General features: G+C 42.7%; 2 protein-coding genes across 2 annotated transcripts; both read left to right on the top strand.

Annotated features, from left to right (window-relative positions):
• The first annotated feature begins 2,301 nt into the window (after positions 1 to 2,301).
• Positions 2,302 to 9,452, top strand: nfs1 (NFS1 cysteine desulfurase). Its single transcript, XM_070902277.1, has 13 exons — positions 2,302 to 2,589; positions 4,007 to 4,083; positions 4,175 to 4,291; positions 4,531 to 4,614; positions 5,081 to 5,233; positions 5,394 to 5,487; positions 5,691 to 5,825; positions 6,194 to 6,351; positions 6,457 to 6,562; positions 6,705 to 6,786; positions 7,330 to 7,413; positions 7,745 to 7,834; positions 8,162 to 9,452. The coding sequence occupies exons 1-13, from the start codon at positions 2,484 to 2,486 to the stop codon at positions 8,223 to 8,225; spliced, it is 1,350 nt and encodes a 449-aa protein (XP_070758378.1). The 5' UTR covers positions 2,302 to 2,483; the 3' UTR covers positions 8,226 to 9,452.
• A 6,414-nt stretch (positions 9,453 to 15,866) lies between these two features.
• On the top strand, positions 15,867 to 19,834 carry rbm12 (RNA binding motif protein 12). Its single transcript, XM_070903009.1, has one exon. It carries the CDS (start codon positions 15,867 to 15,869, stop codon positions 18,579 to 18,581), a length of 2,715 nt encoding a protein of 904 aa, XP_070759110.1. The 3' UTR covers positions 18,582 to 19,834.
• The last annotated feature ends 313 nt before the right edge of the window (positions 19,835 to 20,147 follow it).

Raw genomic sequence — 20,147 nt, 5'->3', positions numbered from 1 at the left:
ACAGTCTGAAAGGGCTGATTCTGATAGTAATCTTTACTCAATGTTAGTATTTATTCCAACTTATTCTAAATATCTTAGGTATCAACGGATAAACAAGTGTGTCCAAAGGAACAGCAACATAACACTTCCATAAATGCAGCTAAGGGCCATCCATCCATCACAAAGCAGAAATGAAATTAAGTGGGTCTAAGGTCATAATGGGCAGAATGGAGAAACACAACTTTATTTTAACTAGTATTTATATGAGCCACATTATATTCTACACTGTACATTACAGCAAACCTGTTGATGGCCCCTGAACCCAGTGGCCCTCTACCTGTGTGTTGGCTTTATCTGAATACTACTAAGGTCATAAGACTGGTGCTCTGTTCAGCTGGTCCTCATCTACGATGGCCTCATAGAACAATTCAGTCATTCACCAAAAATCCTCAAAGAAAAGGCTAGATTTTCTATGCTTGCAATATTGGAAACATGTGGCTTTAAAAGATTGTTTCAGCTCTAGTTTTCTAACTTCAGCTCTGAAATTAACAACTGAAGAAAGACATCAATCCAAACTGAGTCAGAGCAATCAGTGCAACATAATGACACCAGCACAAACATCTCTGACATTTAGAGTATTTTTATTTTATGCCATTAAAAAGCTGCTGATAAACTGCACAGGGGCTTTTTCTTCTTGTTGACAAGAAACCCCTCCTCTCTTTCTGCCAAATCATCCAACACACTCACACACCAACACTGCAGAGAGCATGGGAAAGCAATAACTGCTGAATCACCATGACTGTATCACAAGTCTTAAAGGCACAGACTGCCCCATGTAATGGGATAGAACTATGTAGAAAAAATATATACATTTGGTACTTCGAGGTATATTTTGATGCTAATACTTTTGTACTTTTACTTAAGTAAGATTTTGAATGCAGAACTGAAATAAAATAAAATATCTGAATACCACTGAGAATGAGCATGTTGATGAACACGTCTGAGAGTTATACATTTCAATATAAAGGCAGTGTAATCAATTCTGACCACCAAGACTAACTCACTGAGTCATTTAAAGATATTTGTACACTTGTACAATTTTGTGTGAAAGCAACAAGAAATGTTTATACTGTTGTGTCTGGGGGCGTATGAACTAAATGCAGCCTCACCGTAGGTTTGAGGCACAGATAATGTGAGAGAGTCAGCAGGATGCAATGATCTGTTAGGAATATAAACTGTGAGAAAGTCACTGATGTGGTCTGGGGTAAGGTGATGGAGTGACTTGAAAATGATGAGAAGCACCTTGAAATCAATGACGGTTGGGTGCAATATCTAGCATGTGAGGATATACACAATGAGCATGTTGATAAATGTGCTTGGGAGTAACACAAACCATCAGAAAAGCAGTGTAAGCCAAGTCAATTCATCACTGGGTCAAGCTACAAGGAATACATATGACCTTATGAGAAGATTATCTGCGGATGTGAGAATTGCATCCTGATTTTCATTTAACGATTGTGCCAAAATAGCTGAGAAAAATTGACTAATCATAGACTGTGGCCTGTATAGAGTATATCAGAATCAGAGTCAGACTCAGAAACAGGCTTTTTGCTAAGCAGGTTTTCACATACAAGGAATTTGCCTTAGTGTTGAGGTGCATAACAGTCAAAATAAACAAAGTAATTAACAATTACAATGTGAAATATATATTCAAAAATTAAGAGCAGTGTTAAAAATGTAGAGAATGGATGTGCCAATATTTCCATTAGAGGTTTTAACCCAAAGATTTTCAAATGATTTTAACTGAACCCTACAGGAGGCTGAACCCACGTTTAATATATTTCAGGCTATAACCAATCAGAGGACAGAGAAAGGCCTTGGCCCCGCCTCTAACCGGACCAAAACAACGTATATTGACCAGTGAGAGTGCAGCCTGTCCAGAGGAAGTCCCGCCCTCCCTTTCCGCTTCTTGTGCAACAGCAACACCGAGCTGCGTCAAACTGCAGAGAATCACCGGATCAAGCTGCAGAGAGGACGAAGCAAAACAAAATAAAGTAAAATGTTTTAAACATTTAACGTTATTTTGAGTACGCAACATACATTGATTTTCAGTGTTTACCAGTTTTCTCAATTAAGAACATTAAAATAAATATTAAAAACTATTAATTAATTTAATTAATTAAAAACGTCCACGCTTATGATTTAAGAATATTTTATTTTGAAAGTCATTATCGGAAGTGTTCGTTGTTAGCATGTCAACCTTGATCCTGACCGATTGTGTTGTAACTTGGATGCAACTGATAGGCGGCAACGTTACTCAAACCAACCCACCAACTTTGCTCACATTTAGAATTTATTCTTGAGTCGCGAATCATCTTCTTAATTTTCCTCCACAGAAACCAGCAGGTTTAACTGGTTCGAACCGGTAGTGTTTTGGCTGCGGTCCGCGTGTTGTTGTTATCGGAGGTCAGTGGGTCTCCAGGTGAAACCAGCACGCCGTCCAGATGCTTTCCCCGGGCAGGACCGTTTCCTCCCGGCTGTTCAAGCCGGTGTCGTGGATCCCTCTCCGGCTGGGATCTGACCGTAGACCCGCCAGCACTCTGCAGAAAGGTAACAGCAGTCCGGAGGAAGTTAACCTGGTTATTTGGACCGGGGAAGCTAGCATGAAGCTAGCTAATCCCAAAGTGACGCAGTTTAGTATGAAGACGAGAAGCTTCACGACAGCTATAAACTGAATGATGTAACGTTGAATAATAACACGTGTGAGCCGTCTGTAAGATTATAAGACTATATTAAGACTTTAAAACCACAAGTGTCTAAAATGATGTGGTCCCAGATTTGTTTCGATTTCTTACTATTTAATTTTATTACCTGAATTTAATAATTTCTTGTTTGTTTAGATATGTGTTTGTGTTTTCTCTGAAAATCTGAGATATTCTTTGGGTTTTGACAAGACATTTTAGCACTATATACTGTAGCGGGATAGATATTTTTGAGATAATTTAGGAACTCCTCCAGTATGTAGTTTGAGAGTACGGACACGTTTATTTTTACATTGTAAAATGTTATTTCTGTCAAAATGTTATGCATTTCTTGGTACTTGTTATCAGATTTTTTTTAAACTCTAAAATATTGAAATTTGGCTCCGAAATCCAATTTTAGTTGGGCTCTAGTCCTAATACCCAAAAAGATTCAGTTTATTACCAAATGGCCACATTGAAGAAGCTGGAAGCAAATAATGACTATATATAAGATATCAAAGTCAATGTAACAATTATTGTCATTCTCTCCAGATACTGTACACCGTGTACAGGAGAATGAAATTGTATTCATTCAGTGCTCCAGTGTACACAATAAAGAAACTTACTGGTGCGAAAAAATAAATGAAACTGGTACAAAAATGACAATACAATACAGTGATATTAAAGGTTCCCTGGAGACTTTTTGTCCTCCAGTAGTGCAATGGACCTTTTTTTTCTATGAGTGGGTCCACATTTTGTTTATCTTGTACAGGAGGACGCACACACATTCACATGGGTGGCTCCATACACTGTTCTACTAATGGTGTCACACTAATCCACTGGCAGGTGGAGGTAACATGCCATGGTGTGCTGCAATCCACCAGCAAAGGCAGGGAGGAAGAAGACTGCAAGCTAGATAATACACTTGACACATTTGTTGTCTGTTTACAAGAAAACTCCACAGGGCACATTTAAGTATTGTTACACAGTAAACTGATGGGAAGATTGTATTTTGCTGAAGTGAGTGCTAATAAAGTGCAGTCTCACATTTAATATTCGTATTATATTTATATTGTTATAAAAAAGATAATAATAATATACATGGCATACAAATATGTTTTGATACCAGCATGATACCTGATCCATACTTGGCTCTACCGACACAGTTGATGAATGACTCAACAAGTGCTGACCTGCCTGTTTCAGTATTTTAGTTCAGGATCATACAGATCTGATTAAATTCTGAGTAAAAACAGCTGACTGTCTGTTGTTGTTTTGTGCTGCAGAGTTGATAAAGAAACATGAACTGGGGAAAGATGAGCCCCGCCCCCTCTACATGGACTTCCAGGCCACCACACCCATGGTAACCGTTACCAACCACCTTGTGGTTACATGCTTTACTAGCTGATGTCAGAGACTTGCTTTTACTTACAGTTTAATGTGTGTATGTGTAGGACCCACGGGTGCTGGATGCCATGTTGCCCTACCAGGTGAATTACTACGGTAACCCTCACTCCAGAACACATGCCTACGGCTGGGAGAGTGAGACTGCCATGGAGACGGCCAGGAAGGTACAGAGACACTCAGTTTGTACAGAGAGAGAGTGAAAAAAAAGTGTATCTCAATCTAATGTTTTATTTGATTGTTTTTATTTCTTTCATCTGAGTGCACTGTACAGTAATGTGTAAACCATTAGCATACATTATAAACCTTGTACAACATGCTGTGTAGTTAGTTGTCATCATTTCATTGAATCTGAGTTTGAGAGAGAGACACCGACTGTGTGTTGTCTCTCTCTCTCTCTGAGCAGCAAGTGGCTGATCTGATTGGAGCAGATCCCAGAGAGATCATCTTCACCAGCGGAGCCACCGAGTCCAACAACATGGCCATCAAGGTAACACTTTACCCCCCCCCCCATGCTTTGGTTCACAGTGAGAACTGATCAAGAACAGAGGGAACATAGCGAGTATAGTGAGGTTTGTTACACCAGAAATTAATCAGTGCGGTTTCGTGAAATATGTAGTTCTTGAATCTTGGTGACGTAGTGACTCCTCTCTGGGCTAGTTGGTGAACAGCTAACCGCTAACATACTAGCCAGGTACATACAACTCTCTGAACTCCCCCCTGCAGGTATTTTGTAAATTTGCATGTCAAAGTTCACCCAAGTTGAACTAGATTGCAGCGAATCCATTGGAATGAATTGATTTCACCGCAAAATTTCACTGCTTGAAATGCTGGTGTGACCATACCTTGAGAACAGAATGAGAACACATTGAGAACAGTCAGAAGGTGAAAGTATTATAAATTTATATTGTGTTTTTGTGATGTCAGTAGTGACCCCACCTCTCCCTCTCCTGCAGGGTGTGGCCAGGTTCTACGGGTCCAAGAAGCGCCATGTGATCACCACGCAGACGGAACATAAGTGTGTTCTGGACTCGTGTCGAGTTCTGGAGGCCGAAGGATTCAAAATCACCTACCTGCCAGTCCAGACGAACGGACTGCTGGACCTAGAGGTACACATGCTGAACGTACAGAGAGAGAACACACACACAGAACACAGAGAGCTCACACAAGAGAAAGTACAGAGGGAAACGTGTTCAGCATGTACAGAGAACATAGAGAAGTCATTTTATATGTATTAAACGCTGCATTTGTGTGTCTGTGTGTGTTCAGCTGTTGGAGGCCTCCATCTGTCCTGACACCTCTCTGTTGTCGGTGATGACTATCAACAACGAGATCGGAGTCAGGCAGCCCATCAAGGAGATTGGTAACCATGGCAACACAGACATGTTATTCACTCACCATGTTAGGCAGAAATCAGATTTCTGAAACATTCATTCATGTTACAGTATTTCAGAATAAAGCAGATCACCATGTATGGCGTTCACCAGTTTCCTGATCTTCACTGATCTGATTCAGTGTTCTGATCAAAACTGTTGACTAATTGACCTTTACCCTTCCTGTCCACAGGTCAGATTTGTCGTTCTAAAGGAGTCTTCTTCCACACTGACGCCGCCCAGGCTGTCGGAAAGATTCCCATCAACGTGATGGACTGGAAGGTTGATCTGATGTCCATCAGCGGTCACAAGATCTATGGACCAAAAGGTTAGCTGTAGCATTACTGTAAATATACCCTGTTAGCTCATTAGGCAAGGTCAGGCAGTTGATAGATGTTATAAGGCTGATGCTATAACTGATTTAATATGACTGCTAGTTTTTACAGATAAAGAGTTAAGGTGTGCAAGAATTCTCTGTTTTTCATTCATTCATTCATTCAATTGTACCATAGTCACTTGGTGAAAGAGAAATGTAGATTTCAGTATCTTCAAAATAAATGTTGTTTGGAAAAGTCTGGCCTGACAGCAACATGTATCGATTGAACAGAAGTTTTGATCCTTGTGGTACTCCACAGGTCATACTGACTTGCTTGGAAGTTACATTGCCAGTGTGTGTGTGTGTGTGTCTGTGTACAGGTGTGGGTGCTTTATATGTGCGCCGCCGGCCCCGGGTGCGTATGGAGCCGCTGCAGAACGGAGGTGGGCAGGAGAGGGGGCTGCGCTCCGGCACCGTCCCCACCCCGCTGGCTGTTGGGCTGGGAGCCGCCTGCAACATCGCCCAGCACGAGATAGAGGTAAAACAAATGCACCCAAACATCCCAAGACTCAACAAAGGCAACCAAACATCATGGGACTTAATGTGTGTGTGTGTGTGTGTGTGTGTGTGCGCGTGCGTGCAGTATGATCATCAAAGAGTGTCCATGCTGGCTAATCGTCTGGTCCAGAAGATCATGTCTGGGCTTCCTGACGTCATCATGAATGGAGATCCAGAAAAACGCTACCCTGGTACACATACACACACACATGTGCTTGAATTTCAACCAACATGAACTTGAAAGTCAGTGAAAGTCTGTGGTATATTGACAATGCATTCTTACTACAGTAGGTGAGGCAGATGGACATATCTGAGTGTGTGTGTGCTTTTCAGGCTGTGTCAACCTGTCCTTTGCCTATGTGGAGGGAGAGAGTCTGTTGATGGCACTGAAGGATGTCGCTCTGTCATCTGGGAGGTCAGACGCACACTCGTGTTAAAACATTTTAAAACCAGGCCTGAAGCTTTATCTGGAGCAGGTGCTCTGGATGAGTCAGGCTGTGTAGTCAAACTATTTTTATGTATGTACATCTGAGGGTAACCTGTGGAGTTTGTGATCATAAGTAGCACTCTGGAGGAATGTTTTTGCAAACGGGTTCCCATTTTGTTTTTATCATTCATGTGGATACACATACATGTGTGCAGGTGGCACATGATTCACATTCCTGCCGCCTGTTATTCCACTGACAGACAGTTGGCAGCGATAATGCACAAACAAGCGTGGCAATGAATGAACTGCAAGTTAGCAAACAGATCTACACAATGCAATTTCAAATATTTACAAAATCGGACCAGCAAATGATTTATGAGTAAGGAAATAAATTCAAGATGTTTGTTAGACCTCAAGCATACACACAGTGAGTTTTTGTCAGGAACTATATTTTGTGTACAAGTTAACTCCACAGGTGTGTGTAACTTATATATAAAAGACAAATGAATATTTGTGTGTTTGTGCACACAGCGCATGTACGTCAGCATCTCTGGAGCCATCCTACGTCCTCAGAGCGATAGGAGCGGATGAAGATTTGGCTCACTCTTCCATCAGGTACAAACACTCATCATCCTCAATGTAATCCACATCACAATCCAATTCTTCTAATGTTGTTTAGTTCAAGACCAGAGTGTAAATTACAATCTGGATGATGAACCTATAGTGATGGACAGAACAGCAGAGACTCACAGAGAGGAAGACACTGAAACATCTGTCTAAACATCAGCAGACGTTTAATTATCTGGTTTGGCTTCAGTTGAATCACATGAAGTAGATTAATGTGTGTGTGTGTGTGTGTGTGTGTGTGTGTGTGTGTGTGTGTGTGTGTGTGTGTGTGTGTGTGTGTGTGTGTGTGTGTGTGTGTGTGTGTGTGTGTGTGTGTTAGGTTTGGTATTGGCAGGTTCACCACAGAAGATGAGGTGGACTACACAGCAGATAAATGTATCCAGCAGGTCTCCAGACTCAGAGAGATGAGGTGAGTTCAGCTGGATTTCTATCAGTGATCATAACAACGCTGTACTCACCCAGGTAATAACCAAGATCTGGGAACACGGTGACATCAGTTTCAGTTCTTCAAATTTCTTTCTTCAAAAGTGATATAGATAATCTGAGTAAACTGATTGTTTCCAACCTGGCTGATCGTCCGACTGCTTGTGTTTTTCGACCCGTCAGACTTCTTTTTAGTGATGTCACAAGTTTATTTCTTTGCATGATTGGGTGATGGGGATGTCATCTGTAATGTGCACTAAATGTTGTGACACCCAATAATCTACCTCTCTTTCTGTCTCTGTCTGTCTGTCAGTCCTCTGTGGGAAATGGTTCAAGAAGGCATCGATCTAAAGAGCATCAAGTGGTCGCAGCACTAGACTCCTCCCACTTCCTGTTTGCTTCCTAGTTGACGACGACGACAATGATGGTGACGACGACGACGACAATGATTCCCAGGGAATTCTGGGAATGGACCAGCTTTTCCTTCCTGTATTCAAACACGCACAAACTTCCTGCCCGACTTGAAGTCTGTTATTAGTTGTAGCTCTGTGTCTCTGAAGAAGCTCCTTTAGTTGCTCTGTCAGGAGATGTTGCTCAGAGAGTTGCCACATGGCAACCTCTGCTTGTTGTATTAATTCTGTTGTACATCGGTCAGCTTCTGTGTCTCAACTGAAAAGGCTATGACACCTGGGTCCTGTATCATGAAGCATGTTCACATTAAAGAGGAGTTCTTAATTACAGCCAGTCACATGCAACATCAGCAGAGCCATGAAGTACTTGGTATGACAAACAGATGTATCGAAGTGACTCTAGTGATCTATAAAATGTCTCTATTGCTCCTTATTATTTGTCACTTAATTGTAGTTTTGTCCCTGTCTGGATCCTGTAGGAGTGATGCCTCAATTTTTCCAGTGATGTGATAGGTCATTACTGGACTATTGATTGTTTTGATCTGATCTTCTGAAGTGAACTTGCTCTGGAGCACATGTTACCATAGTGATATCTATCGCAGTTACCATGATTATCTAACCCGGTTAAAGTTGAGCCAGTTTCATAATACCATTTTCATGATATGAGTTAAACGCAAAGATAGCTGGCTAAACTGCTAATCTTGCTTCGTGATACAGGCTCTTGTCAGTGTGTGAAGCAACTAAGATGGGCAACGACCCCAGTGACAAGAAATAAAATAGGAACAATGGGCAGTGTTGCTTCAGGGAGGCTGGGGACTGAAGGCAGCATCTGAAGATTCAATCTTTCACTAATAATTGAACACTTGTTGATTCACGTATTGTTTCCTGCTCTGTTCACCGGTGATTCACTCTTCTCACTGTCTCAGAACTCACTGTTGCAGTTTTTTTTCTCTTCCCACGTCAGTATTCAGTATACAGCAGCATCATGTCAGTGTATCAGCAGCAGTTCTCAGAGAACATCCAGTCAAACACTTCGTTAGCACCCACAGTTTATGATTATTTTATTGAAGTGTGGACTCTACAAGACTAGCTTTGCTTTGACGACAAGAGCTGAGTAAAAACAGCTCCTCTACTGTTACTCTCGTCATATACATTATTATCCAATAAAGTGCTGCTTCATGGTTATGCAATAAACTTGTTTTATGTTTTCTTTTTATATAATGTTTACTTTTACTGGAATAATTACATTTCATGGACAAATACTACATACCACAGCATTTATTGCCTGTACAATGGCATCCATAGTGGGGCCTGTACACATACAACTTTACAGTTACAACTCAAACAATGATAGAATAAAAATACCATAAAAACTTTTTTAAAAGCACCTGATTTATTGTTGGTAATATATAAGTTGTTTAAGTGACAGTATTTATGAAAAAGAGAAGCTAAGTTTTACCCAATTACCTCCCAATTTTTATTTACACTATCTTATATACTATATAGTACACAAATATACAACTAATTAATATAGTAAGTATATATATTATTCTGGAGTAATATTTTATTATTACTAACTTTTAACCTTGTCTAAGTATTTTATGAGGTCATATGCTTGGATTAACCTCTGAACCGGATATATACACACATATGGACCATCACTCGCCCATCAAATTTCATTAGCACAGTTCAGCCGATAGAGGGCGCGATCGCTCTGACGTCAGGGAAATACTAGCCGCAGTCTCGCGTCATCACGTCTGGTATCGCGGTGTTTGCGCCGACATTTCGTGCAGTACCAACCCGCAGAGAGAAGAGAAGAGACGAAGAAAAGCTTCGTTCATGAGTTAAACCTCAGTGTGTTTGTTGACAAATTTCTCGGTAAGAATCCAGCAGCGGCAGCTCGCTCAGTGACACACTCACACCGGGAGCCGAGCACGAGGGGAGCCACTAAAAGTGCGCATCCTGCTCGCTGCTCCGCTCCAACACACACACACACAAAGCAAGGTTCACAATCAGCTAGATGGCTAATGGAGCGTTAGCCTGCTCAGCCAAGCTAAGCTAAACTAGCTAAATTCTTTTCTGTTGGAACTAGCTAGTTAGCTATAGCTGTTTTAGCTTTAGAGGTTTCATGTCAGGTATTTGTTTAATATAATGACTACTTGTGTAAAACGTTCATGCAGGTTTGTTTAAAATGGTGTCTTGTACGTAGCTGCTAGCTACAGTTAGCTAGCTAACCGACACGTTATCAATGTTTTCATGTATTTTTCATAACGGGTCCGCTCATGTTGTAGTTTTTTCGCTGTAAGAACAGATGAGGTAGGAGGAGATGTGTGAGTTTGAGATTTCAATAGTTTTGTTTGTAGCTCAGTTTTTGTCGGTTTTGCTGCAGTGACTGTCCAGTGGAGACCGCAGGCGCAAGCCACGCCCCCGATAGTGATGTCACACGTTCCCCACATGAACTGTTTATATGAACAGTTGAACGATGGTTTTTCAAGATGAGTGACCGTTGTCATGAAGACAGTCAGTTTCAGAGAGTGTTTCTCTGTACTTGTGTTAGTTACACAATACCAGCGATCAGATTTACCGACTTGAGCCCCTTTCAGACATGGACTCTGCAAAAGTCATGGCTGTTTCTTATTGAAATATAGGTCTGTTTTGTGTCAATCTTTGTAGTGGTTCTATTCAATCATGACAGTACCATGTAGCTGCCATGACTGATAAATTGGCAAGGCAGATATTGTTCATTGCAGATATATCAATATTGGCATATATGCCAGAAGATGAATGACAAGAAATTACAGTGTCACCATTCAATAGTTTTTCCAGCAGAGTAGTGCTAGGTTTTTTTTTCAGCTTTACATGTCTTGGTCGCAATTGTTTAAAAAGAATTAAGGGAACCTTATAAGAAACCATTATTTATGGTATGGGTTGTGTTAAGAAAATGAATATCAGCCGATATATCATTATGAGATATCGTTATCAGATTTTTCAAACTCTGAAATAACAATATCTGTATGGGCCTCGAAACTCCTGTATCAGTCTGGCTATACCATATGACCATCGTCTGCATGAGGCATGTATGCCGTGCTTCCCACTAGTCTAATCAACCCTGTCTATGTAAATAAATTGTAACATGAATTTAACAATTTATTGGATAGAACATAGAATTCTGCTGCATTTTTTTATACAGTCAGACAGTTAAAGATAATTAGACGTTTTTCTCATTTAATTTCTATTTGCCCACATTTTGTACATTAAGGGTTTTCTGGATATTCAGACTAAGCAGTCTACTTGAATAAAAGCTATAAATGTATGGAGATTGATGGTTTGATGATTGGTATTTTTAACCTCTTTGTGAAGGGAAAAATATTTTTTTCATATTGATCAGACATGATTCTCCTATGGAAACTTAAAATTGGCTCATTCACAGTGTTTTCTGGTTTTATCAGATTTCTTTATTTTTCTTTATTATTATTTATTTGTTGTTAGAGAAATGTTACAGGTCCAACCTCATCGGATTTGTGTAGTAACTTTTATGTAAAAGTAACAGGATTTAGTCAAACATGAGAATGACATATAAAATTGCCTGAACATTTTTTAACAAGATGCATATCTGAAAGGGGCTTTAGTTAAGTCAGTGAATGATACCTCATATGGTGAAACCGTGTGGAAAAGGACAATAATCACCTCAGCACAGTTTCCTGTATGTCAGTTTTTCCTGTTTTTGTTTTGTGCAGGTCAGCAGAGTTTTGTACCATCAGTCACTCCTGAAATAGATGGAGGGATAAGGTCTGGAACTCACCTATAGTTAAAGGCTTAATAAGGTGCAACAAAAGGCCGTGCTCATTGACCTGTCTGTTGAGATTTGTTATTTCGTCCATTGGTGGCATTCCACTTTTCTCTTTCAATTCTTTTTTTGCTGTGTTTTGAGGTTGAAGACAACATGTGGGTAATTTTGTATTCCAGCTTTAATGGTTTTCTGGCTGTTTGACGGAGGTTATTTTCTGTCTCCCATCAGCTTCATTTTGTTTCTTGGTTTATGTGAGTGCAAACTGCAGTTTCAGTTGAACCCTTTCACCTCACTCTGGATACTCTGGTTGTCTCTGACTTTATTAGCTGTTGCCATTTCCTCTCCTGCTGTGTTTTATCCTCTTGCTGCTGTTGATGTTTTACACAGATTGTTAACAGGTGGATACCCAGAAGTAACAAGAGGAGTGGATGTCCAGGTTGAAAACCATAAAAAGTTGGTCTTGAAGAAGCATTAGTTGAACTGCAAATCATATGTCAATGCTGTGAGTTGTCTGTGCTGTTGTTGAGCACTGAAATCACTCATGATGATGATGATGTCTGGCATCTTGTTAAAAGCTGTGGCGAGCTGCAGGTAGCAGCCTCCCATCCAGACCAGGATTTTAAAAAGGTTTGTATTTTCAACTTTTTTCTACTAGCGATTTCTTGAGCTGCAGAGTGACTGAAATGTCAGTTTAGTGAGATGTCCATCCAGGACCATAATGTATAGTCAGACAGTCATGGGTCAGGGTTAGTGAGAGCACAGAAACCTGAAGATGTATCTGAGGATCCGGAGACATTTGTGAAGCAGAGGATACGGCTCCACCTGCTGTTGCTCAGTTGTTTTTATCAGTGTTAGCTAACATGTTGCTTTGCACCTCACTTCTGTTTGCTTTCTCTTCTGATGAGCTGCTGTCTTTGGTGCTGTGCTGGCAATCAGTTGCTGATGTTGCTCTGGTTTACATAATGCTAATGTTGCTCTGGGGTTGATGTAATGCTAATATTGCTCTGGTTGACATGATGCTAATGTTGCTCTGGTTGACATGTACCTGACATTGCTTTTGTTACAATGTTGATGACGTTGCTCTTATTGCTTTGGTTGATGAGGTACTGCTGTTGCTCCTGTTAACATGATGCTAATGTTTTGTTGACAATGTATTATATTTGCTGGTTGACATGTTGCTCATGTGGTGGTGTTTTACAAACAGTTGCTGAAGTGCTGCCTGCTGATGTGGTGCTGCTTGATGATTCAGGAAGCAGCAGGATCAGTCCTGCTCACCTCTGTGTTGTTGCTGGCCGCCTGGTTGCCTATGGGTCCTGGGTTGTTGCTTGGTGTTTGCAGGATGTTGCTGGCTTGTTGTAGCTCAGCATCTTCATCTTCAGTTTACTGCCTGTTCTGAGGAAAGTGTGAGTCTAGTTTAATCTAGTGTACACTGCCAGCTTTAGTCATGATGGACATGTGTGTCTCATTGCTGTCCGGTAGGAAAGCTGCTGCAGTCTGATCCTGAGATTTGTTTTCCAGCAGCTAATCTCTTGTGGCTGTTAAGATTCTTAGTTTTTTTGTGCTGTGTTGAGAACCTTTTATTAGTAAGGCTGAAATCATACTTCACACAAAGCTGTGTTACTTTTTGACACTTCGTTGAGTCTGAGTGAGAACCAGTTATTGACACTAATTATGCACAAGCTGCCAACTGCTGAAAACACCAGCATACGACGGTCACTGGAAGCTAACTTAAAACCTACTGTCAGTCGGTTTTGTGAAACGTTGAATTTCATCATGATGTTTTGAACAGGAATGTTGGTTTTTCTTACCTTTTCATCAGCTTAGTTGCATGAGATTCATGAACCGTTGCACAAGTATTTCAGACCAAAACTACAAGCATGGTAGACAACAGTAAGCAACCAAATTGTACATAATGTCTCAGGTGTATTCAGGGGCTGATGCACAGAGCAATTCTATTGAGATTTAAGGTGTTCAGTAATCTTAAAACTAATTGGGTTGAAAGACATGTTGTCACGCAACATTTCATTGTCTACTTCAAGTTACAAAAATAGTTGATTTCACCTTTGGAAATGGGTACAAGCACTTTGTTTGAAGTACACTGTAGACTTTATTTACAACAAATAAGTTGCATCAGAAAGTTACTGACTGACATTAGGCAGAGCTGTTTTCACTGAAACACAAAAGGGAAAGGATCTAAATCTAACAAACCACGAGGTACGTCAAATGCATAAACTTAAAAACTTTTATTGGATAAAATAGAAACTGTGAGTTGTTAATCACAGCAATCCTACTTCACCGGGAGGAATTACTGATTGTGACCTGGTCCTGGTGCATGCTTGTTTCAGAAAAAGGAGATTGGTATAGTTAGCTAGTTAGCAAAAATCTTGGACAGACTCAGCAATAACGATGTTAATGATGAATCAGTAAGCAGTTAATTGCCGTTAAGAATGTAACCGAGTAAAAGTGTATTAACCGACAATGTATGTTATGTGTACCATTTTTCTACTCACATATAACTTAGATTCCACAAGAGGGTGTAATTTGCCTTTACTGTTCAGAAAATCTACTGGCGCAACAAAGGAGGAAGTGGTCTGTGGGAAACAGTGAGGCAAGTTGAAGAGGGCAAAACGTAGTCCAGCGTGGGAGCATTACACTGTAACAGAGGACAATGTAAATACATTGATACAGCTCCAGTACAATGTCAATGTTGCACCACCTGAAAAGTCAGCACGACAGTTGCAGTGCAAGTAGAAAGTGGAACACCATCCTCCCAAGAAACTGTCATGTTGGTGTTAGCTAGAAGAGGCTGTAGTGATGTGCGTGTAGAGGCAATAACTCAGAGGCTTTAAGGTGGAAAAGGACAAGATGCCTATAAATGTGGTGGATGGTGAGGGATTTTGTGAGCTACTGAACTACATTGAACCAATGTACAATTAGCCTACTAGCTGCATTGAGAATCAATGTTTCACATAACTAATGTCCGCTAGAATTGTTTAAATGAAACTGAGAAAAGCCATTCGTTTTAAAATTTGCAACCCATCTCAGCATTGAAGGATATCACAGATGGCAAATGTTTCCATCTGTTTTGCACAAACGCAGTTTTGCCCTGTTTAAATTGGTCTGAATGTGCAATACCTAATATCAGAGACAGTTGAGGAGAGCATGTTTCATGTATCAGTGCAGCATCAACTCAGTGTCAGTGTGTTTTGTTCCTCTGATATATTTCTTGTTTGCATCATCTAACAGATATTAGCTACGTGTGTGTGTGTGTGTGTGTGTGTATAAAATGTCTATTGATATCAGTGCCATTCCTTAATTCCCTCCCATGTATTTCTTGACACTTGAAACATTAATGAACAGTGGAGCAATGTTAATGCTTAGCATTGCTTCTGTTTTGGGTCTAACAAAGTCTGACGTGCTGCATGATGTCATAATTTTCAAAGATCTTAAAAGTTTATCACATTTATTAAAAGCTGTAGATGGCTTGAGACGGTTTCAGTTGAGCTTTTTATTTGCCAGTTTCCTGCTAATTTTGCAAATCTTTCACCCCCACCCCCCAAACCCCTTCCAAACACCACTGGTTTCCAAATGTCAGGACCTAAAAATGGGTGCACAAGTTTAAAAAAAATTGTCTCATTGAGTTAGTCTGAAGAAACTGAAATGTAAGCAGTGTTGGCTAAGCCTTTATTGGCCTGTGAAGTCAGATCTGAGTTTCCTGAGGAAACATCTGGAAACCACTGGTCACCCTCTTTCTGGTCTTCATCTGACGGTAGTGTTGCTTTCTCCCCAGGTTGTAGGGCTGTTGTTTAGCAGTCAGTATGGCGGTAGTCATCAGGCTGCAGGGTCTGCCCATAGTGGCCGGCACCATGGACATCAGACACTTCTTCTCTGGCCTCACCATCCCTGACGGGGGAGTGCACATCGTGGGGGGTGAGCATGGCGAGGCCTTCATTGTCTTTGCCACTGACGAGGACGCTCGGCTGGGGATGATGCGTACAGGCGGGTCCATTAAGGGCTCCAAAGTATCGCTGTTGCTTAGCAGCAAGACAGAAATGCAGAATATGATTGAACTCAGCCGCCGCAGGTTTGAGGCTGGGGCAGGTGCTGTGGAGACGGCTGCAGCTACAGCAGGAAATGCCAACCGACAAGCGGGCACTGCCCCCATATCCACAGTGCAGCCAGGGGCAGGGGGAAGAGGCGGTAGCCATGGAAACCAGGGTTTCGGTAATCCCCCGGCCTCAGTGACTGCAGCAAGCTCATCTCAGACGCCACCGACCAACAAGGCAGTGGCCAGCGTGGTGCCAAGCTTCCCCAACAGCTACAGCTCCACCCCTACAATCACCACAGCTCTGGCATCGCTCAATGCAGGCCCCCCACCTATCCCTCCACTTCCAAGCATGCCTTCCATGCCCCCCATGCCCACGCTGCCCACCATTCCAGTTCCCCCTCCAGTATCCTCCCTCCCCCCTATCCCTACTGTCTCCCCCCTTTCTCAAGGACCTCCAGTTCCTCCTATGTCCCACCTCCCCCACATGTCCTCCTTGCCTCCCTTCAACCCCTCCCTACCTCCCCCAGGAGGATTGGGCTCTGGCCTCCCTCTTGGAACCCACAACCCAATGCTGTTCAACCCTCTCTCCCCCCTGGCTTCTCTAGGCCTCCAGGCCCATATGAAGGCTGCTGCTGCTGCAGCCGCTGGAGCAGGAGTTTCCAATCCTGATGAGTTGTTTGTCCTCCTGCAGAATCTCCCATTCTCCTGCTCAGAGATGGAGGTCAGGGGTTTTTTCAGGGGTCTGGGGTTGGATGGGGTTCGCCTGCTGAGGGACGGGCAGGGTCGGCCAACTGGCAGGGCTATAGTCAAGTTCTTCTCGCCCCAGGACAGCTTTGAAGCTGTGAAGCGAGGAGGTGGCATGATGGGCCAAAGGTTCATCGAGATAACCCCAGGCTCTGAGCGGCAATGGGCCAGCCTCAATGACAGTGCGACAGGCTATGCTCCTCAAAATAGCAACAAATTAAATAACAGCAACGAGTCACAGGACCAGCAGCACCGCCGTGGTAATGCTGGGTCAGGGGCCGGAGGCAGGGATCAGCGAGGAAGGTCAAGATCTCCTCACCGGCAAGAGTTCTGTGTCTACCTGAAGGGCCTTCCCTACGAGGCTGACAAGAAGCAGATAAAGGACTTCTTTAACAATTTGGCCATCATGGAGGAAAGCATATACATCGCCTACGGGCCCAATGGGCGAGCCACAGGAGAAGGCTTCCTTGAGTTCAAAACAGAACAGGATTACAAGGCTGCTCTGGGTGCTCATATGCAGTACATGGGCACCCGCTTCATCCAGGTCCACCCAATTAGCCGGAAGGGAATGCTTGAAAAGATTGACACCATCCGCAAACGTGAAGCAGCACAGGGAGATGGCAAGAACCAGGATGGCTTGAAAGCTCCCAGGAACTGTGCCCACATCACCAACATCCCATACAACGTCTCCAAGAAGGATGTTCGTGCCTTCCTGGAGGGTGTGGGACTTTACGAGGACACCCTGAAGGTTCTGACCGATAGCCATGGCAATGGTTTAGGGCAAGCTATCTTCCAGCTACGAACTGAGGAAGATGCCCGCAAAGCTGAACGACTGCACCGCCAAAAACTTAACGGCCGTGATGCTTTTGTCCATCTTGTGACCTTTGAGCAGATGAAGGAAATTGAGAGGAATCCTCCCCCCCAGAACAAGAGGGGCCAACGCAACCAGAACCAGAACCAGCTGAACCAAAATCAGAACCAACACCAGCAAGCCCAGCCCAGTCCCCAGCAACCCCAGATCAACCCATTTGCTGGGATAAGTGGGGAAGAGTTTAACTTTCTCAGAAACACCATGGGGAACCTCAACAGTGCCCCCTTTGTGACTCCATTCTCAGCCCCAGGTAATGGGCTGGCAGGCCCTCCTCCTCTCCCTCCTCTGACAGCAGGGCTGGGGGACGTGAATCTGGGCATAGCTCCTCCACTTGTTGCCGGTCTTCCTGGTGCTCCAATCCTGGAGCCACCGGGCTTTCGACCTGGAGCTGCGGGAGGAGCTCCGTTCAGCCAGGATGGGCTGAGAGGGTTGGTGCCCTTTGACAATGGCAACAGAAAAGGAGGTGGAGGAGGACAGAACCGAGGGGGAGGGGCTAACAACAATAACCAAGGACGTCCAGGGGGCGGGGCTACTGGTGGACAGCAAGTGTTCACTCCAGGAGCTGACGGTCTCCGCAACCAGCCAGCCCCTGGAGGATCCAACAATCCCAACAGTCAACGCGGTGCTGCTGGCCCGACAATTGTAAAGCTTCAGAACATGCCGTTCACTGTAACCGTGGACGAGATCATGGACTTCTTCTACGGCTACCAGGTGCTGCCAGGCTCAGTCTGCCTGCAGTTCAGTGAAAAGGGCCTGCCAACTGGTGAGGCCATGGTGGCCTTCCAGAACCATGAGGAGGCCACTGCTGCTGTCATGGACCTTAATGACCGGCCTATTGGAGCACGCAAGGTCAAGATAAGCCTGGGTTAAAACACCGCCCAAAACAGACTGATTGTAGATAAAAGATGTTACACCTACCTGGATCAACCATCCAGGTGAAACAAAGCCAACATAAACCATACCTGTTCCTGGACTCAAACTCAACTGTTGAGCCCATTTTTGACCTTGCCCTCCCTGCTGACTGTCGGTAAATTACTGAAGCCCCTCCCCCAGTGTGTAGATAATGGCAGGTAAGCCCCGCCCCTGCAGTCTGTCCAGTAGGAAGACTCTGATCCAGACATTGCTTTTTTTTCTGCAGCTCCTCCTCTGACTCCACTGATAGCATCAACTGATGATGATGATGATGATGATGATGATGATCATATTGGCAGGATTTTGGTCCTTTCTTACCGTTTCCAATGCAGCTTTTTGTCAAGTCATGTCCAGAGTTGACTCACTGAACATACTCTCCCGTTTTGTTGCTATGGTAACATGATGATTATGATGAGGCTGACAAACAATGTTGCTGTATGCGCTTAAATGTGCTGTGCTGCTGTGGTTTAAAATGTACATGCTTTGTTGCTATGGTAAGATTTGTTGCCATGGTAAAATCTTTACATACTCTATTGCCATGGTAAAATCTTGACATGCTCTGTTGCTACGCTAAAATCTTCACATGCTCTGTTGCTATGGTAAAACATGCTGTAGATGAAAAGCTTTTCTACCACTGTGAAATTTATGATAAAAAGCTATGTTGCCATGATCAAATGTTTATGCTCTGTTGCTATGGTGAAATGTTGACATTCCCTGTTGCTTTGGTAAGAATTATACTGACATCAAGCTCTGTTGCCATGGTAAAATGTTGACACAATTCTGTGTTGCAACAGTGCTCTGTTGCTATGTAGAGGATGTGGGATGGACAGATTGTCGACTCGTGTTTTATTTTGTAAATAATGACTTTGGGCCGCTGAATCCTTTTTCTCTGTCACATTTTTCTGATGTTGCTGTGTTTGAACAATGCCTCCCCCACAACCCCTCCCTTTCCGCAGCACATGCTCAATAGGTGTTTGGACTGTAGAGTGAGATGAAGTCTAGCGTTTTTTTAGTTTGGTAGCTTTTTGTTGTATGTATGTTTGATAATGTTTTGGATGTTTTCACCTTTAAAGCTCATTTTTGTTTCTATTGTCAGTGTGAACAAACTTGTATGATCGTATAACAATACATGATGTGGAGTCTCCTTTGCTTTTGCTAATTAAAGGACGTTCCTGATGCACACCAACTCACCTGTGATCAGCTCTCTCTGACTGTCTGCTCTTCACTGTCTGATGATGGAAACGTATCTGATTAATGGGTTCATTCGAGTCACTTGTTTCTTTATTTTGTAAAAGTTGAATGGAAGACCGGGTTGGTTTTGTTTGGAATACAGGTGACCTTCATATCGATGTCTTCAATGCAATGTAAGGTACTTAAAACTCAACTTTGTTCCAGTAGATGGCTCCAGGTTGTGCTTCAAGTAATCATTGCTTTCCTTGATATTTGAGACTTAGCCACAGATTTGATCGAAATTAAATCAAAATGAAACTGCCACCTCTGCTAGCAGTTGGGCTCAATGTTTAA

Source organism: Enoplosus armatus, chromosome 3 (assembly GCF_043641665.1).
Source record: "Enoplosus armatus isolate fEnoArm2 chromosome 3, fEnoArm2.hap1, whole genome shotgun sequence".
NCBI lineage: Eukaryota > Metazoa > Chordata > Actinopteri > Centrarchiformes > Enoplosidae > Enoplosus > Enoplosus armatus.
The sequence above is the reverse complement of the archived record's forward strand: the minus strand, read 5'-3'. Positions and strand labels throughout refer to the sequence as shown.